Raw genomic sequence first — 17103 nt, 5'->3', positions numbered from 1 at the left:
TTTGAGCATGGATGCTCTAACTTAAAATTTGTACTGGTCTACCAAAAACGGGAGTGAGGGAATGCCCCTGACATCTGCTGAAACCTGTTCTTGAAGGACCACTGAAATTCAGAGCAGGATGTACAACATAAGCTGCTGGCAGTGGTTAGGCCCAAGAAGCCTTAACGCATGATAGGGAACTCTTTGGGACCACATTAGTCCAAATGCTACCTAACTCAAAGAGAAAAAGCCCACTCCCAATGAACAGCTCTCATTTACACTGTACAGAATGTGGAGCAGGTGCAGAAAAAAAAAAAAAAAAAAGGCTTACTGCTGATTGATCATAATATCACTAAGGGAAGTGCTTATTCACCAAAAATCCCTGCAGAGAGCTGATTACCTTATACCTTAGAGGAAGACACAAACTGCTGTGCCCATTCTTGCCAGAAGAAACACTACGTGGATTTTCAAAAAAAATAAACAATTAATCATCAAAGATAAATGGCAGAAAGTACCACAGGCCTCATTAAGGTTTACCGTACAAGTTCTTGTTCATCTGTCAAGTTTTGGATCTGCTCTTCCAAAAATACTACTTTAGCCATCTGCTCTTCATGTGTCTTTTCATCTGTACGTAAATCTTCATGTTGCTGCTCAAGTTTGTTAATCTGCTCACTTTCTTGTACAAGTTCAGAGGCCTGCAAGGTCAGAAAACACCACAACTTTCATTTTCTTCGGTCTCATTGAAATATTCTGAACAGTATAACATAGCCTAGGGATTCCATCAAGCAAAGGTCTGTGATTCTGCAGCTAAATTATTGTAGCTCTTGACCCCTGAAGATACACATGCAGGTTTTCCAGCGTGGAAGGCAGCTGTGCGTAAGCTATCACCACATCACAGTTCTTTATTTGATTTCATCCTTCTGTTGGCCATCTGTAGTTCTCAGTGCTTTATATCACGTGCCACATTTCTTTATAAAACTAGCAACTCTTGGAAAAACAGATAGAGCATCCTCCAACGAAGCCAAACCAAACCAACTTTCTGTGGATGGCTGCTCTCCTCTTGCAGTGTCACATATGCCTTAACACCTGGCAATGACAGACCCAAAGCCTGAGATACAGAGCTAACATGCACAGAAAATAAAAGGGATGAAAAAGAAAAGAAGGAATGAGGAATGCATAAGAACACTGGAACTCCCAGACTAGATTGGAACCAGAGTCTGCCTAGCCTAGTATTTTCTGCTAAGCAGTGGTGAAACCAAACCCTTCAAAGAAAAATGCTGTTAAACCCAGAGTTATTACTCCATTTCGTAAAATGTGTTTTTTTTTTTTTGTTGTTGTTTAAATCAATAGCTCTTTTTAAGTGTATACTAGCACAAATATTTTAATTCCAGGTCTTCTTATCCACCCTCAGATGTGTTTATTTATACTGAACAATGCAGACAAGCAGCTTCTGTCTGCAGCAAACACTAGAAGGACGGTGATTCCTTTACATTTCTCACCTTTGTATCTAACAAAGCATTATCTTTTTTGTAGCTTCTCATGGAATACATTAAAGAAATCCCTGTTTGCTGATGATCTTTGCAGACTCTGGAAGCCATTATAATGGCTTCTGTGCTCTGGTTTTGAGTCAGGCAACCAGCGTTAAAGAAAGCAGTTAGCAATGAAATATCTCTAAATATAAGCTCAGAGAAAGAGCTTTCTCCTCTCAAATGTCCAGAAATCTCTTAAAAACAAGAAAAAGGTTCCAACGAATGCAAACAGCTCTGTGTATAGCACTGGCCCATGGCACATCACATACACAGTCGTTATTAAAAGCTACAAGAACTAAAATACTGTTGAATTTACTAGGCCCTTTCTATGATTTGGACATCCCAACAAGCAACATTGAACAACCTCAAATCTTGATCTCCAGGTGCATATTACTCACAACAGCCCAATGAATTCATGCAAGCTCACTTCCAGCACTCTGTTGGAAAATGTTTTGTCCCAGTATAGCTGCTTTAACAAAAGGGAATGAATGCATTTGTGAAGTCAATGATCCTACCAAACACATGCAAGTCATCTATTTTGAAGGTGATTACAGCCAACCAGCCTAACACAGGCCACTGGATTTCATCTCATGATCCCTTTAATGGAGAAATAGCCTGCCCTGCAGCTTAAGCAAAACTACCAGCCAACAGGTGGCTGAATGACAAACAGACTCACAGGGATGTACAATTTCGATTAAAAGGTCCCTGGACTATGAGCAGATTGAGCTATTGGGATGCAGAGGTTAGAGTGACCTCTCCTGTTCTTCCCATCATCTCCAAATCAGACGATTCCTTTTTTATATCTTACTTATAGACTGACCTAGCCACTTCCTAACCTGCTTTTCCGCGAAGCCTGGTCTGCAACACAAGCTTTTGCAATGTGAATTTGTCATCTAAGTTCTAGAAGAGACCTGCCCTCTAGATGACACCGTTCCTCCAGCAAGACTTTGGTATGCATGCAATTACACCAACAGTTCAGACCCTCACTGGTTTTTACTTATGTTTAAGGAAGCAATATGACTCACAGCTTTTAATTAAAATACTCAATCTGAAAACTTTCCCTCTGCCCTCTACAGAAGAGGGCTTTGGGTATAGACTTTGAATTACTGTTTTGTTATTAGATTCACTGAAAGGAAAAATATATTACGGAATTTGAGACAGTTCCATTAAAGCAGTTAGATTTAAAACTATCTGCCAAATAAGCTTTGGGACTGGCTGGACTAGAGAAACGAGTCAATAGAATTCACGCAACACCCTTGGAGAGCAACTGTTATGTTTTATGGAGTTGCAAAGGCAACTGCCTCCTACAGGGAGTCAAACTGTAGGAACTGTGTGCAGATTGTTCTGAAAGAGCAGATCCGTAAGAAAAAAATTTCACTTCCCAAACTAGAAAATACACAGTTCCTGGAAGAACAGCACAATCCTGTAGTTGATGCACATCTGGCTGCCCAGTACCTTCTTCTCAGCCTTCAGATCTTCCCGCAATAGTTCAAGTTCAGATGAAAGTTGTTTTCTCCATTCTCTCCGCTCTCCCAGCTGACTTCCCAACTTTTCTATTGTTTCCTGACAGCTTTCCAGCATCTGGAACAAGCAAGATTAAGAGTCACTTCCACAGCATCCTTTATTCTAGAAAAAGAGAGAAATAAATTGCAGAAAATAAGTCTTCTAGAAAGATGAGACTGGGAAAAATGACTCTCAAATGTTGCCTGCAGGACTTCTACACTTTTTATCTAGAGCTGGCTAGACACCTCTGGAGCATTCACCTGACCCAAGGTACCGGAGCAAGCTGATCTCCCCCACGCTGTAAGCTCTGTCTTCTCCCACAAAAGAAACCTGACTAACAAGTAACAAACTCCCATTGCCTGACTAGCATCATCTGACCAGAAAGTAACAGACAGCAAAGCCAGCCTAAAACTAGCTGTGAATCAGCTTCATGGTAAGCGTACCTACATGCTACGCTGGTTTCACTAAACTCTAAATAATGGTCAAGCAGAACTTCAGATCTTGATGTTCCTCTACACATGTAAACCTTTCACCCTCACAGGGAAGTCAACATGCTCCTCAGCTTGCAGTGCTGAAAACAAGACAATCTCTTAAGAGAACATTCAAAGAAATGAGCTATCACAGAGATAATGTGGGCATGTTGGATGTCTTTGGAGGAAAACAGCTATCTGCCTTGCATGAGCTGATGGAATACAAATTCTCAAAAAATGACAAAGAGCATTCACCTGAGATGCTCATTTAATACATTTCTAAACAAATGAATGTATTTCCCAAGGAAAATCTCTTACCTCTTGCATCTCCTGTGCTCCATCAGATGACGCCTGCTCTTCCCCACTCATCTCAGTTTTGTTCTTCTGCACTTCAAGTAACTCTGTCTCTAAACTCATGATCTTAACACACAAACCACAAGTTAAAACCAAACCAGTACCCACAACTAGTAGTGAATTTGCTCTTTGTGCAGCAATTACAGAATAAACCCTGTGCTTGGAAGTGAGGATTGGGGGGATGTGGATAGCTGCCAACACAGGCTAGCTGCAGCTCAGGTCTTTCATCCTGCTGTTTCAAAGGCTGAACAGGTCATCCAGGGCCAAGTAGGCAATTGAAAGAACCCTGCCTCACAAAAGGAGAGAAACGACCTAGATATATGGTTAAAATTCAAGGCCTCTACAGCTCGTGGGCCTTCTACATGTTGCTCTCCCAGCACACAGGACCCCACGAGACCCTATACAAAGGCACCCCTGACTAACACCATGGGCCATCTTCCTTTCCCACAGTCTCACGATGCTCAGGTAGAAGCGCCCAATCTCCACAGCTGATCTCATCCAAGCAGACATTGGACCCAGTCCCCAGTCCTGTCCTAGTCCCTCCGCCACCCGGAGGAGGTTGTAACTCCCTCCTGCAAGGCTCCAAGGGCTCTGGACTTGCGATGGCAGAACACTGACATGTGCTCTTCTCCTGGCAGCCGAGAAGCATCTGGACAAGGATTCCCTCTCAGTTTGCCCCTTCACTTGCAGAGTCTTCCAGTGCAGGGGCCCTGGTGGCAATTATTATCAGTCCTGCTGTTTTAAAGTGTTTATCTGAGGTAGAAACAGTCCATGTTCCCCTCCTGATGATGGTTCTTGCAGACCCTTTTGAAAAATTGGAGCCTTGGCACTAATGGCCCAGCTCTGCCCCACTGCTAGCCAGCACAGCAACCAGCAGCTTGTTACACTTGAGGAAAAAAAAATGTGCTGATTTTCCTGTTTCTAAACCACCAAGCTGGCCTCCCCATTGACCAGGCTGGGTTTTCAGGAGGCTGTAGAGCAAGTGGAAGTGGATGAAGTCCAGATACAGCAACCGGCCTCAGCATTCATCTGTCCACCACATACACCATAACGTGCAAAGAACATGCACCTACTCCACTGCACGTTCACAGGCTTTATGTCTCTTTCTCCTTTCTCTGCACGTATTCAGATACCATTTTTCATTCCTTTTCAATGGGAAGCCAAAAGGAAGGAAGTGCCAAGTCTCTGCAAAACCCAGTCTGTTTTCAGTGATACCAAACCAGCGTCTAAGCTTAAGAGCGAGAGCTTTGCTTCCACTGACAGACTTCAGGCACAAGATGGCTCTGTTGAAGCTCCCAGCAAGGAACAATCTCTAACAGAGGGCAGCTGATATATTGTTTTCTAAGACAGATGATGTTACCAATCCAGGTGTTAAATGCACATTGGTAGGGTGAAACACCCAGGCCTCTGACAGAAACCTGCTTTCTCTTCTGTGACCAGATGACAGTTTGTGGTTCAAGACTTTGGAGCTGTGTAAGGAATTTCAGGAACAAAACAAACCTACCCTCCCTAGCTCCCAATCAACCTTTGCTTAGGAAGCTGATACCCAGCTATGCATTTCCATTATTTTGCTTAATTTTTCTCCAAGCCATTAAGTTTTAAGCATTTAAGCTGGGCAGGTAAGTCCCATGCAAGTGGCAGAACAATACTCACATTGTATCCTGGTGTCCTCGTTCTGTGTCAGTGGCCTAACCAGCCAGGACTTCTGTAGGCTTGCCAAAACAGAAAAGACTCCCAGGTCCTTTTCACACAGTGCAGCCTGGCAAACACCCAGGGGCACTGCTTTCTCCAGGCTCCAGCACACATGCCTCTGTGCAGTTCTTCCCTCATTACAGCCAAGGCATCCCAAAGCCACTCAGAGCTGAAGGATGCAGCTTTGCATCCTCCATCTGAGCAGAGGCTGGATCTAGCCAAGGTTTAATCCCCCTCCTCTTCCACCCTGCAGTCTGTCTCACCTGTCTCTCCGCTGCCCTTTTTAGCTCTTTGTTGTGCCCAGCAGAATGCAGCTCCAAGCTCACACCAGCCAAAATGCTTTGCATCTCCTTGACTACTTGGTGCCCCCCGCTGCGCTCACTCTGCATCCCCTGAAGCAGCGTTCCCAAGGATCCTTTTAACAGCAGACTGAGGGAAGAAGGGATTTCCCTTGTTTGATTTGTGGAGAGTCAATTTATTCTACTTCAGTGAGAAAAGTGAGGAACATTTAAATGTGTGCTGAACAAACGCTCCATTCAATTTAAATAAAAGCCCAGTCACAGTGGACAGACCTGCTGCCATTTCCATCACGGTCAGTGTCTTCCCTCGGCGCCTCAGCTACACCTTTTCAGACAAGACATCTGCTGGGGTCCTTCAGGAGATATTTGAACATGTCTTCAGTCTGTTTTACTGTCATTATACAATTTTCTCTCACAGCCAGAGGTTACTTCAAAAGAAGATAAATTATTTGTAACGATTCATCTTGGAGATGCATGGCTGCTTCCACACTCACATGGGAAATACCTTCACACTTGTGCCACCTCCTACATTGCCGTGTAACACAACAGCAAATTTGTGGATATGTCAAAACACCACTCCTGACTCAAAAACCTGTGCCCTTCCTTCTCACCTCAGAAATCCAAGGTTCTCTTGGGACACCATGGACTGGTCCTGCTGCTTGGCAGCTCAAGAACATCTCTTACCCACAGACAGATGGGAGAGGTCTACACAGCCCAAGGAAGAACCCTTGGCCAGGTAGCAAGGCCTTGAGCCAGCCAAAGGAAAAGGAGAAGATCTCTTCCACCAGCCTCCTTGGAGGAAAATCCACCAACCCACCTAGAAGCAAAACCAGCTCCTGGCTCCCTCTGTTCTTTCTGCCTAGAAATTAGCAGAGAGGACCTGTCCTAAGTCCTGTTCGACTGCCCTGTCTGTAGCAGACCACATGCCCTGGCAGCGACGTTGCACAAATGCTGCAGACAGCATCACTAAGCAGTCAGAAAGCACAGGTGCTCCTCACAAAGCTACCTCCCGAAGGATGGAAAGTCCCTAATCAAATCAAAGCTAAAGACCCTGACAAAGGTGGCATCAGAAGTCAAGAAGTGCAGCGTTTCATCATCAGCATGCTTAACCAGTGACTTTTCCTGGGTCATGGGGCACCGCTGCCCCTCAGGGACCAAATTCTCTGTTGGACAGGTCTGGAGAAGAGATAGGAACTGAAGTTAAAGCCTTCTATCATGACTGCCAGCTTAATGGACAACTCACGGGCTTCAGAAATACCTCGTGCCTCTTCTGAGCCCCAAGACGACTCAGGGCTTCCTGGAACTCGCTCTTCAGCAGGAACTGCAGAAGCAGGAACAACCATCTAAGGTGGTAAAGCAATTCCTAAAGTAGACCGATGCGAAAGTCTGGCAGGAGCACTGATGCTACCTAGGACAGCTTCTCAGGGGAAATAAATGCTTCCAAGCTACAAGAGGCTCAAAATAAATAGCTCCACAGAAAAATGAGGCAATTCAAACCTGAACCACAAAGGCTTTGCTTCAGCTCAGAGAAGAAACCAAAGTTATCACAGTCCACATGTACAGAAAGGCAGCTCGTGAAGGGAGCATTGCCTGGTCTTGTTGGATCCAGGATGTAAGTTGGCTACTTAACAGTTCTTGTGCAAGCATGAAAAAGGGGAATAAAAGCTGGAAAATACAATGCTGCTGTACCTCCACAGGGGGAATCTGTACCTCCAAGCAAGAGTCATTTACTCACTGCTATAATTATTTTTTCTCCCACTTTTCTGAAACTGGCAGATTTTGCTAGTTGTATTTCTTGTCAAACTAAACAGAAGAGCATGCAGCTTTAGGTCAAGCAACATTTTATTTTACCAAGGAACATGCAGAGAGAAAAGCAGCTAGAATTAAACAAAACCAAACAGCATTTCTTCCATTCCTTACTTACTTTCCGGTGCAGTCCCTCCACTTCACTCTCAAACTGTTCCTTTTCCTGCTTTGTTTGGATCTGTGTCTCTCCCAGAATTGATTCCAGTTCTTCATTGCGCTCAACCAAATTCTCGTGCTCCTGCTCAAGTTTTTGCAGCTTGTGAAGGAGCTGCGAATTCCTGCCCTCAATGTTTTCAATCACCTCTCGGCACCTGCACACCAAAGACCAATATCACTGAGGCTGAAACTGCTATGTGAACACATCAGCACACAGACAAATCACTTACCTCTTGACAAACCACAAAGCAAGGAAGATCCAATGTGTTTTTCACTGTGGGATATCTATCCTGCTAATTCTGAGTCTCAGACCCAGCATGACCTGTCCCTGTTCTTATTTAGGTGGTGATGTGTGGAATTATTGGCGATGCATTCTGCATGAGTAACGATGAGGGTCTGTGGAGAGAACTGGTTGGGCAGGAGGATGCTAACAGCAGAAAGCCAATGCAAAGTCAGCCTCATGAGGTGGGGGAACAGGCTTGGGCATTTGAAGGGGGAAAAAGAGACAGAGGGATGGGATCAGACAGCCCTTTCCTCCTTGAACATGCTAGAAGAGGTTTAGCAGCAGCAATTTCCTAAGCAGGCCACAGGAGAACAAAGATTTGACTTCCCTCAAAAATCCTAGTTTACACATGGAAATCAGAAAGCCAAGTGTCTTGGTACACCCCTGGACAGCAACCGAATCCAGCGGAAATCCTCCCAGCAGCAAAACAGCTTCAAAAACAATGCTTTTGTCTGCAGGGATCCACAAAAGACCAACACCTATTATTTCAGGAAAACAAAAAACTGAAGAGAAAGTGCCAGAAAACAGCCGGTATTCTTAATACCAAGGACTACACTCCCACTCACAACTGCATTACAACCAAATGTTCAAATATGGGAGCAAACAAAACTGGTACCAAAGAATATTCTAAAGAACCCAATACTTAAATGCACCCTGCAAGACAGAATACCAGCAACCAGAGTGCCAGACAACCCACTAGAAAAAGACAAACGACTTCTACGTTGCAAACCTTTTATGAAGTGTTTCACTACTCTGATATCTGTCTTCTTGATCTGAGCCAGCTTTGCCTGAAGTGTGGTCCCCTTCAACCCTCCCTTCATCCTTTGTGCCCTGTGCCTAAAGAGAAAATGAAGTTAATACACAATTAAGACTCTTAGCATGACATGATTCTAAAGCTACCTAAGTCCCTCATAAATGAATGGGACAACAAGAAAACATAAGCTGCATCAGCTGCATCTACTCATATTAGATAATCCACTGGCTATAAAAGCAAAACCTCCCAAGGCCTGTAACAGCTATGAAGGCACTAGTGGGTATAAGATTACACCAACAGATGTGCTCTACACATAAGATTTATGCTGGGCATACCAAATAAACTGATGTCCCACACACAGAAAGGAAAACACAAGCATTTCTGCACAACAAGCTATGCTTCTTCATTTATGACATGGCATTAAAATGAGAGTGGGGCCTGTTTGCTCTATTTGCTTTTTACAATGGTGAACAAAAGGCCCTTGAAAGTACCTGCAGCTGCAACATGCTCAATTCTTCAGTCTCGATTGGTGTGGACAATGGAAATCCTTGCTTCTCAGCCTTTTGATACTCACAGATCTCCTCTTTGAGCTGTTCAACCTTCAAAATAAAAACACTTGCTTGTATTTTTGATTGATTTTCATCTTGCTGTCTTAGAGAATTAAGATTCTCCTCAAACTTGACACAGATAATTGCTGATTTATTAATATTAACCACTCAGCTTGAGGGACTGGCTGAGGAGTTCACATTGCTGCTATACCCAAGTGGCCTCAGACTATATGAGAGGTAAAGAGAAGTAAAATGGGGAATACCACACTGCATTAAAAAGCAAGCATTTTTTCTTAATTTATTTAAGTTGTTGATTGTGCATGTGTTGTGCATCCCCTCTTACCAAACAGGACTGAATGCCATGGGGGAGACAGATCACAACCACTATTTCTAAGACTGTCCTTGCTGTTATTGATAAGATCAACATAATATTAGTAAGAGCAGGTAAGCATTCACACCACACAGCCACCAATCATTCATACTCTTACTCTCAGTTACTGAGATTAGTTCAGTTAGTTACTGAACAGCACGACATGGGATGTCAAAAGTAATGACATGCTACTGAGAACCAATTATAGGCTGCTGAAAGACTAATACAAAGAATTTGAGAACTAAGAACAGAAGCAAAATTTGTACCAAATTACATGTTTTAATATTCATTTAGTATTTATTTCCTATTGCCAATCTCACCAGGGAACTACTCTGTTGATAAAGATTACTACATTTAGAGAAACCTACATTTAATATATCAACCATTTAACTAATAGCAATGACACTCCACACAAAACGAAAAGTAGTAAGTTTATCTTCTACTGAGCCAACCAGCATAACCACTTTAAAAAGCCAAAGAGGCTGAGAGGTATCAAAACATGAGCAAAAATTAAAAATCATTTGAAAAATAGCTAGCATTGGGTTTTAAACTCAACTTATTTATTTTCTTTATTAACAGTACCCAGGAAGATGTAGAACTGTTGCTGCCTCTGTTTATCCACCTATTTTTGTGTGAACAACGGCTAGCACCAGAAAGCATCCATCTGATCCTGAATGCTGGCACAAGAAAACAAACATCTCAGGAGCCCTAAAGCACATACTCAATTTGAGCATGAACAGACCCCTCCATGATCAAAGCACCACCGATCTCGTCCTGCACTGAAAGATACTATGACAGCTGATTTTATATATATATATATATATATATATATATATATATATATATATATATTTAGGGCTGCAGTAACAGCAGCTGCCTTAAAACATGCTTTGGATATTTATTCTGCCAGTTTCCTGGTGTTTGTTACTACATGAGCCGTGAAACAAAAGAGCTGCAGTTCTGGAAACACTCATTAAAGAAAAGAGAGAGGAAATACAAAGGTAGGGCAGGGTAAGCAGCACATCTGAGCCTCAGGAGCCAACCCAGGACTGGTGGCTCTGCAGCAGCCTGTTGGTGCCACAGCAGGCCTGGAGAAGGAGCCAGGACAAGATGGGTACTCACCAGATCAAGGAACGCTTTTCTTTCCACGTCGAGCGTTTGGACCCGTGCTCGCAGTGCCAGAATTTCCTTGTCCAGCCTGCTGTTGTGCTCCATGGCCTTCTGTAGCACAGTCCTGTCTGGACAGAGCACACACAGGCTGCTCACCACTGCCTTGGCCCTTGACCTCCACCAAGCTCAGAGCAGAGCTACCGCATGAATACTGTTTCTGAAATTACATTGCTCTTATGCACAGGTGTTTGGGAGCACAGCACAGAGAGTAGTTCCCGATACATGCAGGAACACCATTCTCTTACTCATACTGTAGAGGTTTATGTTTCTGGAGATCCAGGTTCACCAGCAGTGCTACCGAGCCATGCTGTTTACTGTAGGAGCACAGCGGTCTCTCCGTAGTTATTCCAAGGAATAACTTTACTTCTAGATCAGGGAAAATGCCTTGCCTCAGACATGTAGGTATGGGTTTCAAGCAGAGCAACAGTAAGTTTTGGAAAACTCCAAGCAGATTTTGTTTAATTTTATTTTAAAACTTCTTTTAGAGATTGCTGGCAAGTATCATCCCACAAAATCACAGCACAGCAGGCAACGTGAAAGGGAGCAAGTGTTGGGAACAGCTCATGCAGGGGGATGTTTGCTCTGAAAGGGAAAGCACAGCACCTATGAAATGCTGCACGAGCCCTGCAGAGGGTGGGGGAGAGTCCAGCCAGACACAAGACTCTTTATTTTTTAAACCAAGGTAAAAATAAGCACCCTGGGGGGGGGTCCATGCCATTAATGTCTGAAAAAGTAAGGGCGTACGCAATTATGGCATGGATTCCACTCCTGCACTTGGCACAGGACTTGCTCAGGCTTCTGAGCCACAGAAGGCCTCGAGGTGACCGTCCTTTGAACCAGGCAGCTCGTCACCAACAGCGCCAGGTGGGTGCCCACGGCCATGACCACAAACAAAGGGAGGTACTACCTGAAAGCAGGTACCCATTGAAATCCCTCATGGGGAAATGACGGATCACATCGGAGGTCAAGAACAACATGATAAGGAACCCGAGTTTGACTAGGAGCCAGTCACATTATCTTATAAATAGAGCGGCCAGATAAAGCCTATTTGAGCTCTCTGGGGATCACAGTGGGCTGTGACCCTCGATCTCCAGCTGAGCTGGGGCACCTCTCAGGACCTCCTCGAGGGCCACAGCTCCTCCATAGACAAACACTGACAAGGGAGAAGGGCGAGACATTCACTGAAAAGGGGGAAAAAACTTGAAAGCGCACGACTGCGTTTAGAACACTCTCCCCCCCCCCCCCATACCCTGCTGTAAGTCTCGTATGAGCATTTCCATTCTCAAATCTTTAACTAAATCTGTTTGTATTGCAGCAAATACTGTTGAATCCATGTGTTGGATTGGCTGATGATTAAGACTCTTAATCTCTGCTGTTAAGACTCATACAATCCAATCTTGTGATTTACCATTACAGTATTAATAAATCTTAAATCACTGCTAAATCGAAGTTGTGCAAAAATCTATTTGCGACAATGAGCCTCGATCCTGTATGTATTAGATCAGGGAGGAGTCTAAGCTCTGCTGTAACGCAGTGGTCCTCGGGCATTTGTCACTTTAGCTCAGGGCTCAAGCTCACCTTCAAGTTCAAATTCCACAACCAGCCACCATGCACACGTGAGCTATGCTCTAGTTCAAACTCCAGCCAGAATCAGCAGCATGGGCAGACCTGATGCCTGTCCACAAAATATACTTGAAACAGTTTGGAAAAGTTACCTTATAAGTGAGAAACCTCCAACTTCAGCTTAAAATTCATGACTTGCTATGAGCAGGAACTACAATGTCAATGTACCAATGTTGTGCTAACATTAATATTTATGGCATGACCAGAGAGTAAAAATCATTGTTGTATACCAACCCATCAAGTCTGAATCAATACACATATGCAACCATCACACCAATTAACACAGACCATCTAGTATTTCAAATGGCAGAATCAGGAGAAAGATGTTTGTATTAGGAGCACATTGACAGAAATGTGGCTGAGTGTATGTACACTGGTATTCTGCTCCTAAAAGTAGAACTACAGAGAAGCCAGTTTTCTTTACAGAAATGATGAACATGATTTTTCCCTTTTCAACTTAAACTTGACTTTTTGTCAGGCAAAAATAAAAATATACCTATTTTCTTGGTTCTAAACTAGAGGAGAAAAAAAAAGAAGAAAACAACACCACAACCCACTTTCAAACAGGGATTTTGCTACTGGATTTTCAGTTTTGTAATTGAAAATAAGTGAAGAAACACTTTCTACTAAAGCATTCATTTTGCTGAAAAGTGTGTCTACCACTACAGATAAAACGTTGGATCTTCTCCGCTTATAAATTGGTTGACTTACCACTCTTTCTCCATTCATGCACCCCTTCTTCCCAGCTCTCAGGCACTTGCAGGGCTGACCACGAGGCAGTTTCTGCAAGGATAACAAAGAGACAGTTTTGCTGTGGCAATTCATTTGCATGTTTCTGAACAACAACAACAACAACAACAAAAAAAAGGCAACATTTTTGATGCACTTCTTCGTTAAATATAGAGTTGAAAGAAAATTTTAAAAAATAAAAAATAAGAAGCAGACATCTAGACCACTGCACACAACTTAAAATCTCTAATCACCATGACCCAATAACTGAGCTACAAACTGCCCAGGAGCAATCTTGTATTTTCTCATCAATGCAAGCAAGCAGCTGCAAGCAATCATTGAACCAAAATGCACTGCTTAAGTGGAGTCTTACTGAAGATCAGAGATTTTGTTTAGTTTTCTATTTAAAAATCAGTTTATTTACAAAGCATTTGGCTCTGGAGCTCATGGGGAAGAGAAGGCATGCAGATATACATCGTCAGGGAAGTCACTGAGATGTTACAGCACTAATCTTGCACACTAATACAGCATAATAAACCACACAGACATAGCAAGCATGAAACCCTTACTCACAGTTTGGAAAGTCTTTTATATTCATTTGATACTTAGGAATTTTATAGAACACAGATTCCCCACGCAGTCTAAGATCCAGGGAGAGGAGTCACACTGCAGCCCATCTGAAATCTGGAGAAGCAGTACGGTTTGGAGGCTGCGACACGACACTTATTCCGTGCCCACGAACACATGCATACCGATCGATAGACAAAGCAGATAACTACAGGGTGCTCTGATTAAAAAGCTGCCAACAACGGGTTTGGAGGCTGACTAGGATGTTTAGTGACTACATCTGAGTGTGATGCACAAGCTGCGAGGTCAGCATCGTGACCTGCCATCACACTGCCCAGGTTGGTACCAGTCTCCTTAAGAGAGCAGCTGCTGCAGAGGCGATGGGGCAGCATCGCACCTTGCTGCTCTCAGCTGAAATTCTGTATCATGGATTTTGGGACAACCTGAGTAACAGAAAAAGCATCTAGAAACCAGTGTTTTGCTGGGGGAGCCTCCTGTAGGAAGCAGCAGTGAAGGACCTGGCTTTAGGGATCATTCTACTAGGAGCTTTACCAGTTTCACTTCTTTCCGAAAAACAGTTTTGTTTTTTTTTCAGTCAGTATTTAAATGTAATTAAAAAAATGGAATACATCAGGGCTGGACAATAACAGATGTTTCAATAAGGAGGTTAAATACTTACAAGGAGGTTAAACGAGTATTAGCAGATGTAAGAATCCAACCAGTCACTTCAAGACCACTGACAAGCCTCAGTTATGAGCTCTTGCTAATGACCCCTAAACGAGGTAGCATTCCAAAAATAGCACCTGGAGAACCTGGAGATGGGTGGTTCAGACATGTTGACACTGTGTATACGTTATTTTAGCCGTTTTGTTTCTGGAGCAAGTTGTCATTTCTTCTCTATCCCCTTCTGGGGTGTGTATTTCTCCCTTTGTATGAGCCAGGGAGAGGAATTCAGTCAAGACACTGCTGCTACTCCTATCATGGATCAGATTACCCCATGTTCTGGCTTTCCACACTCTGGATTCATCCTGATTGCGTTTCTGCATTCAGGTCTCCTAGGTACTGAGGCAACCCTTGAAGCAGATTTTTCCTCATTACAAGGACATGGGACAGCCTTTCTCCAGTTCCCCTGGGTGAGAAGTGCAAGGCTCACACTCAACAGCGGTGGGCTAAACACAGGCCAGTAATTAGGAGCGGCACACGGCCACACAAGAAGCACTTACGTATTTTGCTCTGCTCCTTTCTTTGTGTATCCAGCTCATCTGTCAGCCTCCGGATCCCTTTGTGGGCCACCAGCAGCTTCTGTGTGGCCTCAGCCAGCTCTCGTTCAACTCTTACACGTGATGCCTGTTCTCTCTCCAGCTCTTCCCTGTAGGACTAGAGCACACAATCTAATGCTCCAGTGGAAATGAGATACCCCTCCTGGTGACTGCAGATCCCCCCTCCACACTCTGGGCCCACCAGAACAGGGGTGGTGACACAAACAGAAATCAGGTGATCTTGCAGAGGCAGGAGACAGACACGTAGAGGGTGACAGCCTGCCATGGACAGGTCTCAAAGAGCAGACATCGAACAGCATGCCGCGGCTGCTTCCTACAAAGCTCTGTTTTTCCTTCCTTGAGACAATGCTGTTAATTAAGGTGTATTTTCAAGCACATTTGAAGACAAGGATGAATGATTACAGACAGCACATAGTTCAGAAAAACTTATCTATGGGGGGCTTCCAAGCTGAGGGCTCCATCACACCCTGTGAGGGTCTGCTCCAAGAACAAGTCAGTTCTGCATGTTTGCTGTCCCAAGGCTGTTGTGAGAGCTAGCCCCAACCCAGCCCGGCAACGGTAACCTCCTCTTCCAGACTACAAAATGCTCCTAGTCTGTAAGCCAGAGACTTCACCCACTGACCTGCTGTTTGTGCCGACAAGTAATTTCAGCTGATATAAGAAGGGCTGTTTCTCACAGCCATGACTTCGGTCTGCTCTGTCTCCAATACCTTTTCTTTGTGGCTAGAATGAAAGGCACATGAGTACTTACAGCATTTACAGCCCTAACCCAGCCATCTCACCCTGGTGAGATGTTAGCTCTGGCTCTCAACAGAAGTTAATAACTCATGTGTAGCACCAGGCTGATGAGATTGCACAGCCTGCGGTTCAAAGCACGCTCACAACCCATCAGCAAAAAACACTAAGTAACCTCACAGTGTGCTCAAGAACAGACCCATTGCTTGAAATCTCAGCTATGTGCCACGTCATCAGCAAGCAACGTGCAAATGTACTACCTCATTTATCATCTCTTCTGCATGCTGCATGGATTTGCACTGTTGTTGGAGTTCATCTTCCAATGTCTGATGAATGTGATCAAACTCATCCTTGCACAGAAAGATTTTAATAGATCACAAGAAAGCATGCTGCCATGGACACCAGGGTGTTGTATTCTCAGTTTTAACATACCTTCATTAGCAAGGGGTTGCAATCATACCTTAAAGGACAAGTTTCAACCAGAGATATCCCACATCCCTGGCAAAATCCTCAGTTGTCTATTATACTTTGCTAGTACTCTACAGGTCCACTGCATTTTTTTTTAAAGCCATGATCTCCTTGGCAACTTCCTTTTTGAGCATAGTGGTTCAGCTTTGCTCCAAGAAATGTACAGTAGATTCACTCCATCAGTGTAATGGTGGGTTACTTCCTCAAGCCCTACTGTTTTGAAGTGCTTAGCAGGTTAACAGACTCCTCCTGCTCCTGTGGTCTGTGTGCATGCATCAGCATCAAGGATTTGCTTCTGCTCAGGTTAGTTGTCATTAACATTTTTGCAGCTTGATGCTAGAGAGGTGTGTGCTTGTACATGCCAGGTTTCTCTGGCACTACTCAAAGTGTTTTCCCACTTATGTATCAGGATGACTACTCAAAATGCATGTTTGTACCCAGGCTTTCTGCATTACTGAGGATGCATTAAAAAAAATGAGCTATGCTTAAGCAGTCTAGAAAAAAAATAATAATAAAAAAACATTAATTTATGTAACAGACAGAAACCTATTTAGACTTTTGGTATAAGAGTGAACAAACACATAACTGTTTGTTTGAGAATTAGAAAGGTTACACGTTCCAGTTAACAGAGTAACAAGAGCAATTAACCTTTTCACTTGAAACACTGCTGTGACTCTAATGATCCTGTAGAACAAATGTGTGATGCTACCCAGAAGAAAGGAGTGCTTAATCAACAGTTTCTAGCTCACAAGCATGAACACCAATGACATCAATTGGGGAGAAAAAAC

The 17103-nt window shown here is 43.6% G+C and overlaps 1 protein-coding gene across 1 annotated transcript in view; it reads right to left on the bottom strand.

Moving 5' to 3' along the window:
* CCDC30 (coiled-coil domain containing 30) overlaps positions 1-17103 on the bottom strand; it is a 39237-nt gene that overhangs the window by 12029 nt on the left and 10105 nt on the right. The window contains exons 4-11 of the mRNA XM_035344957.1: positions 13248-13319; positions 10866-10981; positions 9317-9424; positions 8802-8902; positions 7751-7943; positions 3800-3901; positions 2964-3089; positions 517-674 (exon numbers count right to left, since the gene is read on the bottom strand). Of these exons, the coding sequence (XP_035200848.1) occupies positions 517-674; positions 2964-3089; positions 3800-3901; positions 7751-7943; positions 8802-8902; positions 9317-9424; positions 10866-10981; positions 13248-13319 (976 nt within the window). The remainder of the gene's footprint in view (positions 1-516; positions 675-2963; positions 3090-3799; positions 3902-7750; positions 7944-8801; positions 8903-9316; positions 9425-10865; positions 10982-13247; positions 13320-17103) is intronic.

The sequence above is a fragment of the Oxyura jamaicensis genome, chromosome 21 (assembly GCF_011077185.1).
Source record: "Oxyura jamaicensis isolate SHBP4307 breed ruddy duck chromosome 21, BPBGC_Ojam_1.0, whole genome shotgun sequence".
Classification (NCBI taxonomy): domain Eukaryota; kingdom Metazoa; phylum Chordata; class Aves; order Anseriformes; family Anatidae; genus Oxyura; species Oxyura jamaicensis.
The sequence above is the reverse complement of the archived record's forward strand: the minus strand, read 5'-3'. Positions and strand labels throughout refer to the sequence as shown.